Below are 19,993 nucleotides of genomic sequence, written 5' to 3'. Positions count from 1 at the left end.
GCTACTTCTTTGAAGAGGCTAAAATGTGTTAATCTACCCTATAATCCCTTGGGGACAGTAAAAGATTCTGGAATTAACATCACTGTTGTATCATTAATTCACTTGTGGGAAATCTGTGGCTTGGACTTAGTATCTAACTGGGTAGGCCCATGGGAAGTGTTTGGCTAAAGCACACTCTACTTACAGGTGCACCAGGAAGACCTTGTGGACCAGGATCACCATCAAGCCCACGAGCTCCCTACAAAACAAGGAGATAACAAGACATTAAAATTAAGTGCTGAAACACTAACAACTTATGCTCCCTCCTGGTTTGCTGGGAGTTGCAAATTTTCTACAGCTGAGGGGGTTTTATAGTTTTAATTGGAAAAAAAACCCAAAAAAACAATATAGGCAAACGTTTTTTGAATGTATCTTGTATTTTTGTGGAGTTATGGAAGCCAATGTTTTTTAACTATGGCAAAATACAATTCAAAACTTACATCTAGTTCATTCTCTGAAAAAATTATCATTAGACAGCAAGGAGGTAGATCTTAACGTGCTTCGTCAGACAATGTCTGTGTGTCCCTTAATACTACTATATCCTTCACCATGTAATCAAATAGCATCCAAATCTGAACAGAAATCAACAGGTGCGGCACAGCTATTTTTATCATTTTTCAAAGAAACAATGCAATTGCTACCCTTAAATGGAGACAAAGAAAAAATGTTTTCAAAATCATTTACGGAGAATAAGGAACTCCTTTGCCAAACAGATGTAGTAAATATTTCAAACAGACAAAAGAGAACAAAAATGTAGGCAAATAACCATGAAGACTAAGAAGATACAAAGAAGGCCAGAAAAGCAAAGTAGGACAGCAGTAGCTTAGCAAATGTGTATGAGAGGGCAAGAAGAATTATTTATTAGAAGATTCATAATCAGGACAAAGTGGATGTTGTTTCTGAACATGGATGATCACAGAATAAGGTTTCTCTATTTTCATTTCTGGAGAAGGAGAAAATGGCACAATGCTACACATCACTTCTTCCAAAAATTTTTACCATATACACTTAGTAAGATCATAAAAATAGAAATGTAACAGTTTTGAAACAACACTTAGAAACACTTTGACAAACAGCAGAAAAATTACCCAGCAAAGTCAGAGCCCAGGTAAACATGAATCCCACTGGCAGCAATTTAAGATGCAAAAGTTACAAGAGACAGAAAGAACGGAAAAATAATAAGCTCTCAATAAAAAGTCCTGACAAAACTAGGACAGTGGAAGGAAAAGGCTTCAGGAAGATAAAAATCACAGGAGGCAATTCTAGATAAATTTTAGCTTTAAATAAAATATGCTATAGTTTATAACTGCTATAACTTGTATCTTGCTAACTACATGCTTGCACACATGCTGAACTATTATAAATCCGAGGATCAGAGGGAAAGGTGTGAAAAGTAGGTGTACTTCATCAATCAGAAGGACCAAGCTGCCTTTCTTCCTAATCAGAAGTACAGTAGCTATGGAAATACAGATGGCAGGAGAGTGAAAATGCAGGGCGGGGGAAAGGAGAAATTTAAATAAGTTTTAAAAGCATTCAGGGATGTACATTTTTTAATCCAAGACATTTTATGGAAAGAAAAGTTAATACTCACTTTGGTACCTTTAGGTCCCATTATACCAGTTATACCTCTGATACCTAGGATGCCCTGCAAATGAAAAGTATATTCAAATTATGCTTAAATCTTTTCATCAGAGTTGTCCTAGTTTTCAGACAGGATACTCACAGTTCTACATGCTTTCTTTCTGCTTATTTTCTTAGTATAAAAGGAGAAATCTGCCTACTTCTGTATTAGAATATTTAATTTATATGGTAATTCGATATTTTACAAATCTAAGGCTTTTTGAAAGAATAACAAAACTATCGGGCTGAATGCTACAACCATAAATATTCCTTAAGGCCTGAAAAAAACCAGTGATTTTTCCTCTTGATTACCACAGAGTTGAAGCATTCTCCCCATGTCGCCTGCGTGAGAGGAATACATAAACACCAGACTTGAACAAGTGCTAAGTTGTCTAAAGTGGGACATAGGACACATGCAGGAGAAAGGTACCACGGGACTTTATAGAATTCTAAAGGCATACAAAATTGGAGAAGGTTTTTGAGGATACAAGTGTTAAGTTTATATGACAGCCACATCTAAGAGGCTGGACTGAGTAAGACACTGTATCATAACTATCATCAGCTCCCTTCAAAATACAGTCTCACGGCTTCAATTTTATCCTTTTCTTGACATACTAAACCCCTAGCCAGAACGTGTTTCTCCTGCACCAAGAAGAATGCACAACTGTGTTACTGAAACAGCTACAGGCACTTCAATGCACCATAGGCAATCCTACTCCCTGTCCAGACTCCTGACAGGTAGACCTTTTACTTGCTCCTGATGAAGTTAGATGGAATCGTGCACAGAACATTTGAAGTCTTGTTAGCCCAAAAACCAAGAAAAACCAAGACAATGCATCATTGAGTACAGCAGTCCAACAAGGGAGAGACCCACAGTCTAATTCCAAGATTAGAGATGGAAGCAGGCGTGTTTGTTACCTACTTTCTATCAAAAGCAATAACTCTCCCAGAGGGGACTATCTTATGCAAGTCTTCTTGTCAATGCATTGCAGAAAAGCGTTGGATTGCAGGTGCCGCTGTCAGGACTAGATTCCTAATACTTTCTATGGATGTGAGCCTTACTTTTTTTATGTAAGGAACACACAGGAAAATACAACCAAGTCTACAGCCTCTCCATCTGTGCCTCTAAAGCACTGTCTATCTGGCATCACTTCCGGCATATTATGAATCCTACATTTTAATAAAAAACACTTATTTTAAAGCTTATGTATAAGATCATCAACTGGTGAAACAGTGGAGTGAAATGAGTAAGGGAAAGGAAAGTCGATCCCTAATTGATTTTTAATTTTACTGCATTATTTCACAGTGACTGAAAAACTTTACCAAACTTTGTTACATGAATTGTTCCTGCAGACCCTTCAGAGAGCAGAAGCTGCATCTTATGCAAGTATAATACTTCTGCATCAGAACACCTGGGTTATTATTTTCAGCATCAGACACATCAGACATAAGGAATATTTCACCCTTTCTTTTATTTAGTCTCTGGTTTTGATTTATCTTTCTCTATTCCTAATCCAGAGGTTTACGTTACCTCACATTTCTAGAAAAATCTGTAATTTAGGATTTGGAAGTCATGTGAATCAAGGCAAGCATTGATGGCATTAAAGAAGGGGTTTCACACCTTTGGGAAAATATCATAAAACCCATCAGAAAATAGCAATTAAATGTGCTATGCCTATGGCTATTTCTCACACTTAGAATGACCCCTTTATTCTGTTCCCTGTTGCCAGTTCAGCTGTGGTAACTGTAGGAACAGCTCCTCACAAGGAAACAAGCTGAGGAGGTGTGTGCCAGAACAAAGAAGTCAAATGAAGCAGGACAAGAAGATAACTCCAGTATCATAGGTATGATTGAAAGATGTTTCTTTTGCATGCAAAAGGAAAAAAAACAGTAAAGAAAAATAATAATAATAATAATATAAAAAAAATCTTTTCTACTTCATCTTCAGGTCTTCGCTAAGCCTGAATTTCACAGTTAACCATGTTTCAAACAAACACTACCTTTGTAAAGGTGAAGACAGAGCCATCGAAATTTTGGAAAGGAAGGCCAAGGAAAAAAGGTGAATAAACAAATGTCCCCTCGCCACCCCCAGTTATTTGCACAATCTAAGCATAACACAAAATTTAGGTCATTTATTTTTTAAAGTAAGCTTCTCTAGAGCTATAAAACTTTGAGCCAAGAACTAATGTAGCTTTTTAGAGAGACTTAAATAATTCTACTTTCAATCATAGATAATATGCAGAATAAAGAGAAAGGAGATTTTATAATATCTGTTTTCTTACAATAAGAAGAAAATAAGATATGCAATAATGAAGCAAATGGGTAACACTATTTAAGAGGAAATACTTTACTGGAGGGCCTTGAGCTCCCACTTCACCAATGGGTCCTTGGTCTCCTTCTTCACCCTGGGAAAGCAAAAGGAATACATCTGTAGCTAAGCCATACCATGCATATTGCTCTCTCATTGTAGGAGGCACATTTACTGCTTCCTGTTTCCTGACACCGTGTCCTGCTTGAAGAAAATCCAAATGAAGTCACACTACCGCCTCAGAACAGACGGATACTTGCTTAGGTTGACATTCCATTCAACTATCAGTCAAAAAGGTAATTTCAAAGCAACCCCAGTATGACGAATGACAATGATGTTTTAATCCACCATTCCTTTGTTTCTTCATGTTAAGCTTTTTAATTTTCTTATTCTTTCAGACTAAAAGTGTAATGAAGGTGTACTTATATATAGAAATGGACTGGATACACTAGTAGCTCTGCATCATGATACCATGTTGTGCTTCAGAATTTTTTGAAAATTAAAGTGTTACAACGCCTTACCTGGTCTAACTGTTATTTGATTAGATGATAATCTCTCTCCTGCAGTGAGAGTGCACACTAATGGAACAGTACTTACTGCCAGTTCAATTTGCAAAAAAGGAATTTTGGAGCATAAAACAACTGTTCCACAGTCAAGAAAAAAATAAGCAAGCTGTTCCTAATCAATTAATATCCTTTTCAATATGCTTAGGAATAGAGAGCAGGGCTTTTTTAAAAAAGAAAACACAAACTTTTCTCCAAGTTTTTTCCTCCATCTTGAAGCATAGAGCAAGGCAGTTCAAATCTTGAATTTTCTTACAGCTATTTCAATATTAAACAAGATTAATTCAAATGAAACACCTTAAAAGAGTTCACATTTCAGTCTTCAAGCTGAATTAGACTTGGCCTTCCTACTATAGTACTGATCTTTCTTTGTGTGTGAACTTTTACTGTGTCTTTTCCCTCTTAAATACATTTTTCGTCTCATTTTTCCTATTACTACTGATCTGTGCCACAGAACAATTTGGTAAATCCATATAGCTCTTCTGCATTTAAACATATGGAAGCTTTCCAATTGTAAATTTTACTTCCATTTTTTTGCATGGGTTCCATAAAAATTAAATTGAATGATCAAAAGAAAGAACAAGAGGAGTATGACTCCTGCATCATAATAAATACAGAGTACAGCTGAATAAAGAAGAAAGATGTGCCTCTGGTTACTCTGGAGCATTATGACATGTAGTATCTCTTCATACCTTCCAGTGAAACAGTTAATAGGTCTAACTAAATATAATATTCTTCTTGAAGCAGAGGTGAAAGTACTATTAGCTTCCTAAAAACAACAGGAGATTTTCCTTTTTACCTTATAACCTTGTTTTCCTGGTTCACCAGACTCTCCTTTTGAACCTTTCTGGCCCTAAAATAAATGTAAAAAACCAAAATAAATACATAGTTAGAGATTATTAAAAAATAAAATACTGACTTTTCCAAAACAGACACAAACTCCTAAGAACTACCTTGCTGTTTCCTCTGCAATCCCCATTCACCAATGCTTCCTCACCTACCTAGTTAATACCACATATTAAGTACCATGTTCAAAGAGATCTGGTCCTGGATCTTACAAGGCTGTATTTCTAGATAAGTTAGTATTTCTTCTTATGTTACCCCACAACAAATTTCTCAGGCCAACAGTATTCCTAGAAACCAGCAAAGAATACGTTAAAAATCTTGGATAAAATTAGACTCAAAAAAACATTAATTTCAATTTAGCATGTTACGGGTATCCCAGTGAGAGAGAAAGAAAGAAAAGACTACAGGTTTGGGTGGATATTTAGAGTTTCTGAAGTCAGACTGAAAATGGTCCAGAAAGTGAATGGAGCAATCCTTCACATGCTCTGATCCTTTCAGAACCACACATAAAATTTACCCTAAAGATTAGAGCAGCCATAAGAGTTTTCAACAATGAGAAGTTATTTTGGCAGTCAAAAGTTGAAATAATCATAGGCACCCACACTGATAGAACGTTCTTTGGAATTAACAGTGAACTGCTCTTCTGTCAAGCCAGCAATTACCTTCCTCATTGCTTTGAGACAATACCTCTGTAAGGAACACTTGAACAAACAGATTCTCTTACCTTCATTCCCATTAAGCCAGCATGTCCTGGGCGGCCAGGTGGACAAGCACTAGGACACTGGAAAAACATCCACAGGGTTAGTACCATGTAGGTTGAATAAGGGTGTCTGAGATTATTTAAAATAAAATTTAAAAAAAATTAAAAAAGCATTGTCAACTATCTTACCAATGGGTCACCATCTTGCAAGCCAATTGTTCCCTAAATTAAATGAGATTTTAAAAAATTAGTGAAAGGGAAATAACCAGAACTCACTCATTAGACAATATAGACTTTAGACAAAATAGAAAATAGTATTATCTAAGGCTGGAATCAGAATTATAATAAACCAAGAGGTCTCTGACATGAAAAGCACCTAAACTGTAGGATTTTGTTGTAGGAACACAGGTGCCAGCAAGATCTTGCCCTCTAACTTAGATCAACTTCTCTGAAAAACAAAATATTTTTATTTTTTAAGCCAGAACACATTTCCTATTTAATGCAGGAAAATACATCCAAACCCCATGAATTCCAAACAGAATCCAAAATGATTTCTGTTATGATGATAACACACTTCACAGCTTACTACTATTCAGCAAAAGACTCAGATCTTGACAGAGAAAATAATCTTTCCACAACATGAGTGCTAAACCATGTGGACTAAGCCTGCCACTGGTTGTCCTGTAGATCACATGATGGCACTCAAGATAACCTGGACTGCTCCATAATCTTCCCTGGCACCACAGTCAGGCTGTAATTCCCTGGATTCTCCTTCCAGCTCTTCTTGTAAATGAGTGTGACAGTTGCTGATCTGGTTACCTCCCTGGTTAGTCAGAACTGCTGTAAAATGATTAAAAGTGGCTTGGGGAATACTTCGCCAGCTCGCTCAGTACTCTTGGGTGGATCCTACCCAGCTACATAGATTTTTGTGTGTCTAAGTAGTGTAACATGCTGCTAACTATTTCTCTTGGATTATGGTGGCTCCATTCTGCTTCCAATCCCTGTCTTCCAGTGCAGAGGGCTGGGTACCCAGAGAACAACTGGTCTTACTGTTTAAGACTAAGGCGAAGAAGGCATAAGTACCTCAGCCTTTTCCTCATCCTTTGACACTAGGTTTCCCTCCACGTCCAATAAAAGATGGAGTTTCTCCTAAGCCTTCCCTTTGATTTATTTATAGAAACATTTTTTATTGTCTTTTATGGCAGTAGCCAGATTAAGTTCTAGTTGGGCTTTGGCCCTTCTAATTTTCTCACTGCATTACCTCACAAAACCCTTGTAGTCCTCCTGAGGATTTAATGGAAGCTATCAGGAGCCTTAAGAGACCCAACAGGGAGAAATATGTTTACCTAGCACCTGTATCCTTTCAAGCCCAGTGAAAGGGAGGACATTGTTTCAGCAAAAAGCACAGGGGAGTGTTAATGAATGAGTTGATCTCCTTTTATACAGAAAGATTAAAAAAAAAACAAACTGAGAGTATGTTTGGGTCCATAAAGTCATCATCTGGAGCAGAATTGTGGCACTTCAGAAATCTAAAAAGGACACAACTGTCAAGGAATAGAAGCAGCATGTGCTATTATTGAGAATTCCTTTTTACTTGTTTCCTAAATACTCTATTTTAACATTCACATTTTTGACAATGTCTCTGCCAATTCTCTGGTAAATTTCGTTTAAAAAAAGAAACACTACAGAAATAAAGCATATGGATTCTAGGGTCTGTCCAGCAGAGGAACAGTACAGCTTTTAAAACAACATTACGATGACACATTTCCCAAGAGTTTGCATTTCACAGCATTTGGCCTCTGATGTGCCTGCCAAACGTTCCATTTTTATGTCTCTGGGCAGGTAAATAGTCAAAGACAAAGGCATAACACACACCCCACCTTCCAAGAGGCTCAAAGATAGCCATTCCACCAGAGAGGCAAAGCACAGGTGTTAAAGCTTTCTCTTGTCCCTTGCAAGCAGCAGGCTTGGTTGCAAGAAAGACATTACATCTTAACCCACCTGGAAGCATATATTTCTGGCTTATGAGTCAAGTATGAATTTTTTCTCCTCCTAACAGAGAAAAGTCTACCTCTGCTGAAGTGCCACAGGTGAGATCCAACAAAGAAATATACAGTAATACTAGAATTCACAGGGAAGTTAATCTGTAAAAGTAATCTGTAAAAGTTACAGTTTAAGACCTTTTGCAGAAATGGGACTAAGTCATAATAATTACAGTTTGCATTTCAAACTATCTTTTATAACCACAAAGACTAGAAACTTGCTTTCTAAATGGAAGATTGAATGTTGATATGATTAGATGAGTTGAATCCCAGGCTTTGAACATAAGCCTATAGAAAATATGAATTAATATAGCCTGCTGAAATCCTGAAGTCAAGATTCAGCTATAGTACTTCAGAAGTTTTCTCTAAGCAGAAAAAATACCTAATAGAGACATCAGCACATATTAAAGGCAATCACTTACAGGAGGGCCTGGTGGTCCTGGGGCCCCTGGGGGCCCTCTTTTTCCTGGATCTCCCTAAAAATGGGTAAAAGAAGTTTGTGGATTCATAGCAATAATGACAATCAGCAGTTACATATTCATACCACACAACAACAGTGAGAAATTGAGTAGCTACAGAAGGACAGACTAGGTAGCAAGTTGAAAAGTAAATCCACAACATGGATCCCATAGTAGAAAGGGAAACCTGATTTTTTGAGTAGAATTGGAGCCACGTTGTGGAACAGGAGCCACAAAAAATCAAATACATTTTCAGCTGCTTTAAAAAGTGGAAACATCTGACCACAGGCTCATCTATGCACTCCTCTGTCTCATAACTGCTAATTAAGTTCTCAATTAAAAGAATCTTAGTAACTGGCAGAAATACCCAAATCACAGAGAGTAGAAAAATATCCTTTTTCAGAGCCCCAGATGAATTTACCAAGTTAAAATCTGCCATTTGTGAAGTTTTGATGTTCAGGGTTTTCAGAAGTAAACACAACACAGAACTCCTGCACATATGTTTTTCTAAATGTTTTTAATTAAAATAAATTTAATATTTTGACGAGGACCACCTTTTAACTTAATACTGTCATTTCAATATTATGTTTGATATGCTATGAAATCAATCTATCATAAATGAAATTAACAAGATGAATGTGGAAAAGTTATTCACTAATTCTCACAATGCACAAGCTATAGGGCTATAGGTTTAAAAACAGTAAAAAGGTATATTTCTTTTCCACATGGTGGATAATTACTCATTATCACAATGTGTTACAGAGGCCCATGATATAAATGTATTAAAAAAGGGACTGACTGCACTAGTGAAGGATAGGCTTTTGAAAAAGGCAGCACAGATGCAATTTCTGATTCAGGCAGTTCCTGAACTGCCAACTGCCAAAATGTGGGATGGTATAACAGAAAATTGGGCTGGAGTGTAGATCTGCTTGAGGGCAGAAAGGCTCTGCAGAGGGACCTGGACAGACTGGACTGATGGGCTGAGGCCAATTGTACGAGGTCTGACAAGGCCAAGAGCTGGGGTTTGCACCTTGGTCCCAACAAACACATGCAAAGGCCCAGGGAAGTACGGGTGGAAAAATGCCCAGCAGAAAAGGACTGGGGTTGCTGGTTGACAGTCAGCTGAACATGAGCCAGCAGTGTGCTCAGGTGACCAAGAAGAACAACAACATCCTGGCTAATAACAAAAAATAGTGTGGCCAGAAGAAGTAGGGAAGTGATTGTTCCCCTGTACCCAGCACTTGTGAGGCCACACTTCAAATACTGTGTTCAGCTTTGGTCCCCTTGCTACAAGAAACATTGAGGTGTTGGAGCCTCACCAGAGAAGGTCAGCAAAGCTGGTGAACTGTCTTCAGCACAAGTCTTATGAGAAGTGGCTGAGGCAACTGGGATTGTTTAGTCTGGAGAAGAGGAGGCTGAGGGAAGACCTTATCACGGTCTACAGCTACCTGACAGGAAGCAGTAGCAAGGTGTGTGCTGGTCTCTTCACACAAGTAACAAGTGATTGGATGAGAGGAAATGGCCTCAAGGTGTGCTGGGGTGGTTTATATTGGATGTTAGAAAAAAACTCTTTACTGAAAGGGTGGTGAAGCATTGGAACAGGCTGCCCAGGCAAGTGGCAGAGTCTCCTCCCCTAGAGGTATTCAAAAACCATGCAGACGTGGCACTTTGTGACATAGTTTAGTAGGCACAGCGGTGGTGGGCTGATAGTTGAACTGACTGATCTTAGAGGTCTATTCCAACCTTAATGATTCTATAAAAATGTCATTTTACAAATAGCCTGTACACTTCCCTAGGTACCTGTTATTGCCCTTGCTGCAGAGAAGATGGTGAACTAGATGGATCATCTTCCGAAACAAGCCAGCAGTTCTTAATATTCTTATTTATACTCATTTATATGACTGAGTGCCACACACATGGATAGTTATGCATTAAAAAGTAGGCTTTGTTAAAGATAATTTTAATGTTATTTCAGATTTCAAGTAAAGAAATTAACAACTGGTTTCCATTTGCATTTCAGTGGGATATGGAGTCAAAATATGACAGTGTGCTGAAAATGAGTGTACAGTTTAGCAGTAAGGTCAGTAGATGGAGTCACACTTAAAATGGGACTAAAAAGAAACACTGAATTGCCGTGTTCATTGATATGCAAACAGAAAACAGAAATAGTATGTGGTCATGTAACATAATGTATATGTGAGAAGACAGGAGTAAAGCTAAAGGTCTGCATCAAAGGTCAAGGTTTAGACTTCCTGTACTTCTGGAACACGATATGAAACACTTAATTCTAATCTAGTAGATGCCCCAACTTTGTGTTATTCATTGTTCCTTGTTTCTGATGAGCTTCAAACACAATCTTCCCTCTACCAGTGGTCCCCGTAGAGAAAAAATAAATATGTTTTCAAGTGCTGCTATAACCCAAATAGTGTTTAGATGGCATAGTAATTATTCATTTTTTCTGTAAGTACCTTCTAGCAATTGAATAAAACTATATTTTTAGCAAACATGGTAGTACTTACAGGTGGACCAGTACGACCTACTTCCCCGGGAAGTCCTGCTGCACCAGCTGGGCCCTATAACAACCAAGTTAAAGAGTATCTTTAAACGACAAAATACCTCTATAACAAGCACCCAAGGAATAAGAACATGTAATTCTCTCAGACAACAAACTATGCCTTCAATACATAACAGACATAGAACGTTTGGACTGAGTCTCTTTTTTTTCCACTGAATTACTTCTATTACAGTATAAGAGCTTTGTCGAATGTTTAAACAGATTCGTTAAACAATAGATTTATGAATTGTAAAATGATACTTACAGGTGGTCCAAGAAGTCCCTTGCCCTGTGAAAGAAAAAAATAGAAAAAGGTCAGAAGTGGGGGGAGGGTGTCACACCTAGTCAAGCTGTTTGCCAAGAACAGAGTATTCAGAATAAAAAGGTACAAAAACCCTTTCACTTTGCAAAATCATTTTGAAAACTTGTTTAACTGATGTTAAATATCAATGTTATTATTAGGTGATCAATATCAGGAGAAAAATTAAATTATTTATTAAGTTGCCTTGCCGTAGCATTCATTCACACACATTTTCAAACACACACACTTCCACAAAGGAATTAACACATTGAAGCTTTTGGTTTTAGCCAATTATCAAGTACCACGATAAGCACATCTGTGCTGTAATAATTTCCTTCTAACAGCACTTGTCAGTGCTTTCCCAAGGTCTAAATCCATTAAACCAGTGCTTTCTGGTAATCAGAAAGAACATCAAACTTCTCCTGTTTACATTTTCCATCAGTACTGCTCTTAATCATTTTAATTAAGAGTGTCCAAGACACAAATGTGTTCCTGCCTACTTGGACAATACACGATTTCTAAGAAAACTGATCCCTCAGACTTGCATTACTAAATCAAATCAACAATTTTACAGAGAACAATATCAGTGACGTACACAAAACATCGCCATATAAAATTACTAACAAACTTAAACCCCCAGGACATTAGATGTAATAAAGCGTCTGCATCGAGTAGAGTTTAAAAGCCACAAAATATCACACTAAGACTGTATCTGCAAGGTTGTCTTCAGAAATATTGGTATAACACAAGGAAAATTTCAAGCATTGATTAAAGTAATTCCATTTTAACCAGTAAATACATGGAAGGACAGAACTTTTTCCTCTCGAAAAACCTACAAAATTCCTTTGCTACTACTTAACCCTCCCTTGCTGCAGTTCATTATATTATACATGGCTATATTTGACTACACAAACCAAACTTTCACTGCATCACATATCCAATATTGAAACATCACTTGCCTCTGAAAGCAAACACTTTAAGTAAAACTTGAGATATTTTTTTCTTTCAGTTAACCTGAAGTCCAACAAGTGCCACTGGATGAGCTTGAAAAACAGTGATAATAATTTCAAATCAATTAATATTGTAGCCAAAGCTTTTGGCTTTCTGTTTGCATTGCGCATTTTAACAATTTGAGCAAATGGACTTCGTGAGAAAATAAGTCTTTGAATAACCATCTGGAATCTACTTTACCTACAAAAGGCCAGTGACTGAATTCAAAGCAGTGCATAATTACACCAAAATACTCAGTTAATCATGTAACTAGTATGTGGACTCATAAGTGTGTTCACTATGTTTCTAGTAAGCGTGGTCTCAAGCATGGTCTCATGGATCAAACCAAAGGCCTGCAAAGATTAAACACCTCACTACTTCACACTTCTGCTGACAGCTTCTTAAAAAAAAAACCTCTGAATCTGAGAATCAGAACCATCACACAACAGTATTACCACTCCTATCCTTCTTTTATTATGTTTTTTAACTATGTTTCATTACTCACTCTAAATTTAATCTCACTAAAGGAGAGATGACTGGTATTGGCCATTTTGAGAAACTTCCACTAACTGCTCTATTTCTTCAGCAGCTTAAAGCTATTCATCAAAAGGAAAGCCTGTACAGACAGCATTTCCTCAAGAGAAATTTGTTCTGAGCTTTAGTCTTTCCATACGGATTCAGCACATATGGGCTAACAACCATGGAGCTACTGGGCTTCTTCCTAAAATGTCCCTTCTACATAATTCCAATAATTTCTCCAAAATAGATCTAAATTCTAATTAGATTTTAATTACGCACAGTCCTGTTACAACTTCACACTAGTAACCTTGTTCCACTAGTGTTTTTCGTGTAGCTTTTTCCTGGTTTCCTATAAAATCTAAGCTTCAACATGCCAGCAATCATTCACTTCTTCAATCTTGTGAAATTCACAATTACTTTCAGCTCCGAAAGATGGATAATAAATCCATCTGCATGGCACCTGGAACAGTGCTCTTCACAAATCCTTTCTCATATTTTGTCTTGTTCTCATGTGGAACAGCACAGGACGTCCCTTGCAACATTTAAACTTCAGTTATTCCATACATGGCAAGGAGCTGAAACTCCTACTACAGAAATAACTGTAGAATAATCTATGCAAATAAAATATAGGCTCTCCTGTCTCTACAGCATTTGCACAAAGAGATGCAAAGCAATGGTACACGTCCAAAACTTTGACCACAACACACATGCTCCCTTCCTTTGTACAGCATGGAAACCAAAAGTGGCCTTTCAGAAATATCTGCACTCTTTGACATACAAGGTTCCTTAGTGTACTACCTTAATATCTTACATGTTCTTTGTAAGTTCTTAAACAGTTTATGGCTTTTGTTCACTACATTTAATGGTAAGAATCCTTCATATTGATCCTTAAGGTCTAAAAAGCCTCTTCATATACTAAATATATTACTCACCGGAAGGCCACGAGCACCAGGCAGTCCTGGCTCCCCCTTTAAAAGATAAGAGTTGAGTTTTTCAAGAGGCATTAGCATAAAGTTTTGTAAACAACATACAGGGAGATGTTCTCACCTTTTGGAGGGTACTATTCAGTGTATGTATTCTGCAAGTATTATTCACTTCATTATCCCTATGTTGGTTTCAGTGAGACTTGATAGAAAGAAAAGACTTTCCATACTAAAAAGATAAAGCTTCAGGCCTTCTTTTTCCCCCCAGAAAAATATTTCAAATATGCTGGTTACTCTGGCTTCTGCTGTATATTTATTTGTCTGATTGTTGACCAAGTCAGGTTTGATTGTTTTGGTTCCCACTGGGTGTTACTATGACATAATAGCAGTACAACAAGATTGAAAGAGCCTCACCATTACTGAAGATTCTCAATCTTAATCTCATGAATATAATGCCATAATTCCCTACTGCTGGCTGGGGAAAAAGAAGCTGCTTTGTGATGTGTGAATAAGGCCTGATGGGTCTGTATTCTAGAGATGTTTTAATATTGTCAGAAAGGCTGGAGTATGCCATTAGCTGCATAGAGACAAACAAAAATCCTGCTTAAAATAAATAAATAAGCCCATCATTTCGTGTAAAATTTTGTTCTTACCTTCTGTCCTTTAGGTCCCGTGGCTCCACGTGAGCCATCAGGTCCAGTCAATCCCTTTGGAAGTAATGTATACAATCTTAATTCAAAAGTTATGTTGTTTTCATAATCGCAACAGAAGACATTCTAAACCATAGGATAATGAAGCTATTAAATGAGATAAGCAACTGCAGGAGACTCACAATTCAAATGCCTATTTACATGCACAGAAAGAACTGCCCAAGTTCAAAGTACTACCTTCTGGTGACAAACATCAATGCCTGTAAATATTCATTTAAATCACAATTAAACTAAACACACGATCTCAAAATGATATTATTTTCTCACAGTAGGAGATTGATAAATTTAGTTCATGGCTCACATTAAAAACTATCAGTGCTTTCCATTTCAAATAAATCATTCATTGACCCCATTCATCTATCTGGCTAAACGTAAAAATCAACCATGATGTCGTAACTACAAATTCACCTGGAGTTCTTTTGTTTTCTTTGGTTCCAATGTAACAACTTATATGGCTTAGAAATTTATATATATATCCATAAGAAAAGGCTTACTTTTACATTTGCCCAAAACTTTTCTATTTTGGTACACTTCCAGCAATTCAGTGTTCACCCCAAAGGGTGTTTTCTCTGAAAATTTGCTTTCAAAAGCTTACATGATCATTACAGTCAATTACTGTACAGTATCTTTACTTGGTCCATTAAACCTGACATGGAAATAGTTTGTGAAAGAAAAATGAGATTTAAAAAGTCGGAACTGTCTCACTAATTAAACATGGAAAAGGGTATTATAAATCTAAAACCCCAATTAAAAGTTGAATACACAGTGGGAGTACAAGAAGGTCTCATGTTTTGCCTTCGAGTGAAAATAAAAAAGGTACACCATTTCAGAACCCAGTATTCTAATATTACGGTGTCATTCATCCACTAATATGAGGAAAAATACAGAAGTGTGAACAAATACTAAAAACTGAGATGAGTTTGTAACATTCAGTTCCACCCAGTTATGTTACCATGAATTGTGGCAAGGAAAAAAACCCCATGACTTAAGTAAACATTATAAAAGGCAATGATTTTTATGGGGCTTTGATATGTACAAATGGGTTGTGATCCTGTATTATTTTCAAGATAAAATGGTGTGAGATATCACTCACGGCAAGCCCCTTCCCTCTTCCAGATTTGAAAATTTAATAGTCTAACTAAAGACTGTTTCAGCTCCATGTCCACTAAATCTTTTTTCAAAAGTAAATTAAAAATTAACCTTTAACAGTAATGTAGTCTTCAGTAAAAACTAGGCTTTTTCATTTATATTGCCTGCAATATTCTCTATTACACTAGTTTGTTGCACAGAGTCTTTATTTTTTATGTTTTAAATTATAGAAATATTCTACAAGTTAAATAAACTAAGCATAAGCTTGCCTGCCACCTGGTATAAGATCTAAACACTAATGTAACAACCTTGCTTCACAGCATGAAATACTTTCAAACATCGCTCTCAAGAGAGACGTGAATGGTTTCCCAAAAGTTTATAGAGGTATTTTTATCGTCACTAATTTATTCAAGAGATATAACCTAACAGGCCATCAGCACTAGATGATGCTGAAACTTAATTCTTCTACGTTATTTAGACAGCAAGTTGAACATGGGCTGACAGTTTTCCCTAGCAGCTAAGAGGGCCAACCACGTCATGGGGTGCATCAAGCATGGCATTGCTAGTCGACTGAGGGGCACGATTGTCCTGCTCTGCACTGCACTGGTGCAGCCCCACTTTGAGTACTGTGTGCAGTTTGGGGCACCGCAGTATAGAAAGGATATCAAGCTACTGGAGAGTTTTGAAAGGAAAGCCACAAAGTTGTTGAAGGGTTTAGAGGGGAAGCCATACAAGGAGTGGCTGAAGTCACTTGGTCTGTTCAGCTTGGGGAAGAGGAGACCTCATTGTGATCTACAGCTTCCTCACAAGGGGAGGAGGAGCAGCAGACACTGATATCTTTTCTCAGATGACCAATTATAGGACCCAAGGGAATGGCAGGAGGATGTGCCAGGGTAGGTTTAGGTTGGATATTTGGAAAAGGTTCTTTACCCAGAGGGTGCTGGAACACTGGAACAGCTCCCAGGGGAAGCAGTCATGGTGCCAAGCCCGACAATATTCAAGAAGCATTTGGAAAATGCCCTTAGACACATGCTGTGAATGTTGGAGTTCTCCTATGCAGGGACAGGATATGGACTTGATGATCCTTATGGGTCCTTTGGTTGTTGGTTTGGGGTTTTTTTAATAGCACTCCACTGTAACATCAGTTCTTTAGGGCTGATCTGATTTTTCCTCACTATTATTTTCTCTGTTTGCAGGAACAAGACCTAAAATGACTCAAAACAACCCCTGCTCACCCCTTTTGCCCTGAGGTGGCCAGTACAGCCTGCCCAAGCCTGGGGATGACTGTGAGGGTAACCGCAGCAGGCGCTCCTGCCCACACCTGGGCACAGATCACTCCTCCTGTCCTTGCTACCCTGCTCTACCCTCCGCAAGGAGTGGGGCTCTGACTTGAGGCTGATTCCAGCCTCCTCCCAGCAGCATCACTGCCCAGCGTTCTCTCCAGAGCAAGCACCCAACAGCCCTCATGCTGCTCCTCAGCTGCTGTCCCAGCCACCCTCCTCCAGGAGAGCATCTTTCAGCTTGGAGAAAAGCACCTCTCCCACACCTGCGCCACTAGCACTCTTAGGCAGCTGTGAGGAAGCCAGAGACCTCAAAAGAAGGTCATGCGTCTCTAGAAATAGACTAGCACCAAGTATTTTACCGAAGAAGAAAAAAAAAAAAAAAAGAGAGAGAGGAAATTCCAGAAAATAAAGCATACTCACATCAGCTCCTGGCTCTCCAGGCAGGCCAGGAGATCCTGGTTTGCCCGCATCCCCATCTGGACCCTTCAGGATTTAAATGGACAGTTAAGTATGTTTCAAAGAGGGAAGAAGAAATAAAACTTGAAAGCTCTTCTCTTGCAGAAGCAAACACAAAGTAGGTGAAATCACTCACCGGTGGACCAGGGGGGCCGTTCGGACCTCTCTCCCCCTAACAAGATATGAAAAGGAAGGTATTAGTCATAGCTACAGTGACCTTTTATGGTCCCTTATAAAAAAACCCTGATTTTCAGATTATCACAAATAATCCTAAACTGATTCTTATCATAGGAAATCAATATAAACCCACACGATCTCTGTTATAGACTAACAGAAATAATCACAGAAGCTTCTGATGGGAACTGGGGGAAAATACATAGTAGCTCCTATCAGGAATAATGCCACAAATCCTTATGCTTCAGCATGAGTGATACATAATCCCTCTTGAGATAAGAATTATGAAATTCCCACACAGCATTTAAGGCAAATAATCACAACATATGATGCTGATTACACAAAATAAACAATCCTGTATTTTCCGTGTCAGAGATAATCTGAACAGCCACCTTCTCCCCCTGACCCCAGCCTCCTACAGAGTAAGAGACCCATTAATTCCCGTGTGGATCCGCAGCCAAATTCAAACTCCTCACAGTCTAATGAGGACACCAAGGACATTGTAGGTACATCCTAAGGCATTTCCTATTTCCTAGGCAGGGCATAGGAAACACTTACGTCGATGCCATCAATACCGGGAACTCCTGGCGGCCCCGGTGGCCCTGGGGGCCCTGGTGGACCAGGGAGACCTCTCTGACAAAGAATAAGAAAAAAAAAGGAGAAATTAGATCCTGGCAAACCTGTGAGAGACAGTTGGAGGTGGCAGCACAATGAGAGAGGGCTTCTATGGGCTGGTCAAGGGGTCACAGTGGCAACAAGGAGCCGTGTCCTCACTCCACACGTGTCAGGATCCATAGCTCTACAGCCCATCTTAGCTATTGCTGCAATAACCAGCAACCCTTCCCTCGTGGGCAGAACAGGGATGAGATGTTAAAGCCCCCTCCCTGGGCTCAGCTGCCCTGCGATGCTGGCAGGGCCAGGGCAAGGCAGGGGGGGCTCGACTTCCCAATCCAGCAGGATCTGAACGCCATACGGCAGTGATGGGGTGGCAGGAGTAAAAACAGTGATCTCTGAAGCACTGGCATTCAGTAAGCTACTCTAGTTACTCATTCAGCCAGCACAAAGGAGACAGTCTTCCTAAGAGTTCATGCAAGTCAAGAAAACTTGTAACAGCCCCTTCCCTGGTTCACTGATGGGCTCAGCATTTTTCCTGTTGCACTTTCTCAAAGCATCAGGGTCCCAAGGGGGAAGCAGGAGGCCTCACCAAGCTATGAAAACCTAGAGAAAGGCTTTTACAGGTCTCTGTACCCATAATGAGTAGCTCTGTTCTCCTTGGAGCAAACTCTGCTCACAGCCCCGCTACAGTGCTCCGTGAGTGGGCGACTGGTCAGGGGCTGACTCCCCAGAGCAGCGCTGCTTGGGACACCTTTTCACAGAATCATAGAATCACTAGGTTGGAAGAGACCATCGAGTCCAACCATTCCTATCAAACACTAAACCATGTCCCTCAGCACCTCGTCCACCCGTGCCTTAAACACCTCCAGGGAAGGTGACTCAACCCCTCCCTGGGCAGCCTCTGCCAGTGCCCAATGAGCCTTTCCATGAAAAATTTTTTTCTCATGTCCAGCCTGAACCTCCTCTGATGGAGCCTGAGGCCATTCCCCATTGTCTTGTCCCCTGTCACTTGGGAGAAGAGGCCAGCTCCCTCCTCTCCACAACCTCCTTTCAGGTAGTTGTAGAGAGCAATGAGGTCTCCCCTCAGCCTCCTCTTCTCCAGGCTAAACACCCCCAGCTCCCTCAGCCGCAGCAGCCTTCCCAGTAACAGTCCATCCAGCATTAGTTGCACTCACCTCGATTTCTGTCTGAGTTATCTGCGAGGGAGAAGAAAAAAAAAAAAAAGAAAGAAAGTTAAAGTCAGAATAAACTTACTTGAGCCACGCAGAGGCAAAGAAACTGCAGGACCAGCCCCAGGAGCAGGAGCCCAGCCCGGGCCATGGTGGCAGAGCGAGCGAGGAGAAGCGAGCCGGGCTGCAGCCCCTCGGGGAGCCCCGGGGAGGGCGGCGGGGATTGGAGGAAACCTGAGGGCTGCCAAGGGGAGGACTGAGCGCCAGCGCCGCCTTAACCCCTCGTCCTGCTGCTGGAGCTCCGGGCACCGGCCCTCGCCTGCCCCCCGGCCCCGGGTGTCTCGGCCCCGAGCAGCTTCGGGAGCCCCGGGGGGGAGGGAGGAGGGCACGGGGGGGTTGAAGTCAGGTGCCTGTGCTGAGAGGGGGAGCTGGAGGTCTAAAGGCACCGAATCCCAGGCAGGTGGGGGGGAAAATCGGCATCCCGGGGTTAGAAACGGGGAGAAAATAATGAGGGTCTTGTGGGGAGGGCAGGATGGAGCAGGACAGGATGACAGGACATGATGACATGATGTCCTGACCAGGATAGGTCAGGACAGGAGGACAGGACAGGGCAGGATGACAGGACAGGATGGAC

At 39.8% G+C, this 19,993-nt stretch overlaps 1 protein-coding gene across 1 annotated transcript in view; it reads right to left on the bottom strand.

The window, feature by feature from the left end:
- Nucleotides 1-19,993, bottom strand: part of COL9A1 (collagen type IX alpha 1 chain) — a 70,379-nt gene that overhangs the window by 29,704 nt on the left and 20,682 nt on the right. Inside the window, exons 7-21 of the mRNA XM_069850935.1 lie at nucleotides 19,366-19,386; nucleotides 18,134-18,208; nucleotides 17,538-17,573; nucleotides 17,366-17,428; nucleotides 14,517-14,570; nucleotides 13,873-13,908; nucleotides 11,396-11,419; nucleotides 11,096-11,149; nucleotides 8,541-8,594; nucleotides 6,266-6,298; nucleotides 6,101-6,157; nucleotides 5,330-5,383; nucleotides 4,011-4,064; nucleotides 1,631-1,684; nucleotides 185-238 (exon numbers count right to left, since the gene is read on the bottom strand). Coding sequence (XP_069707036.1) covers nucleotides 185-238; nucleotides 1,631-1,684; nucleotides 4,011-4,064; nucleotides 5,330-5,383; nucleotides 6,101-6,157; nucleotides 6,266-6,298; nucleotides 8,541-8,594; nucleotides 11,096-11,149; nucleotides 11,396-11,419; nucleotides 13,873-13,908; nucleotides 14,517-14,570; nucleotides 17,366-17,428; nucleotides 17,538-17,573; nucleotides 18,134-18,208; nucleotides 19,366-19,386 — 723 coding nt within the window. The remainder of the gene's footprint in view (nucleotides 1-184; nucleotides 239-1,630; nucleotides 1,685-4,010; nucleotides 4,065-5,329; nucleotides 5,384-6,100; nucleotides 6,158-6,265; nucleotides 6,299-8,540; nucleotides 8,595-11,095; nucleotides 11,150-11,395; nucleotides 11,420-13,872; nucleotides 13,909-14,516; nucleotides 14,571-17,365; nucleotides 17,429-17,537; nucleotides 17,574-18,133; nucleotides 18,209-19,365; nucleotides 19,387-19,993) is intronic.

Source organism: Phaenicophaeus curvirostris, chromosome 2 (genome assembly GCF_032191515.1).
Source record: "Phaenicophaeus curvirostris isolate KB17595 chromosome 2, BPBGC_Pcur_1.0, whole genome shotgun sequence".
NCBI lineage: Eukaryota > Metazoa > Chordata > Aves > Cuculiformes > Cuculidae > Phaenicophaeus > Phaenicophaeus curvirostris.
This window is presented reverse-complemented; position numbering and strand designations above follow the sequence as displayed.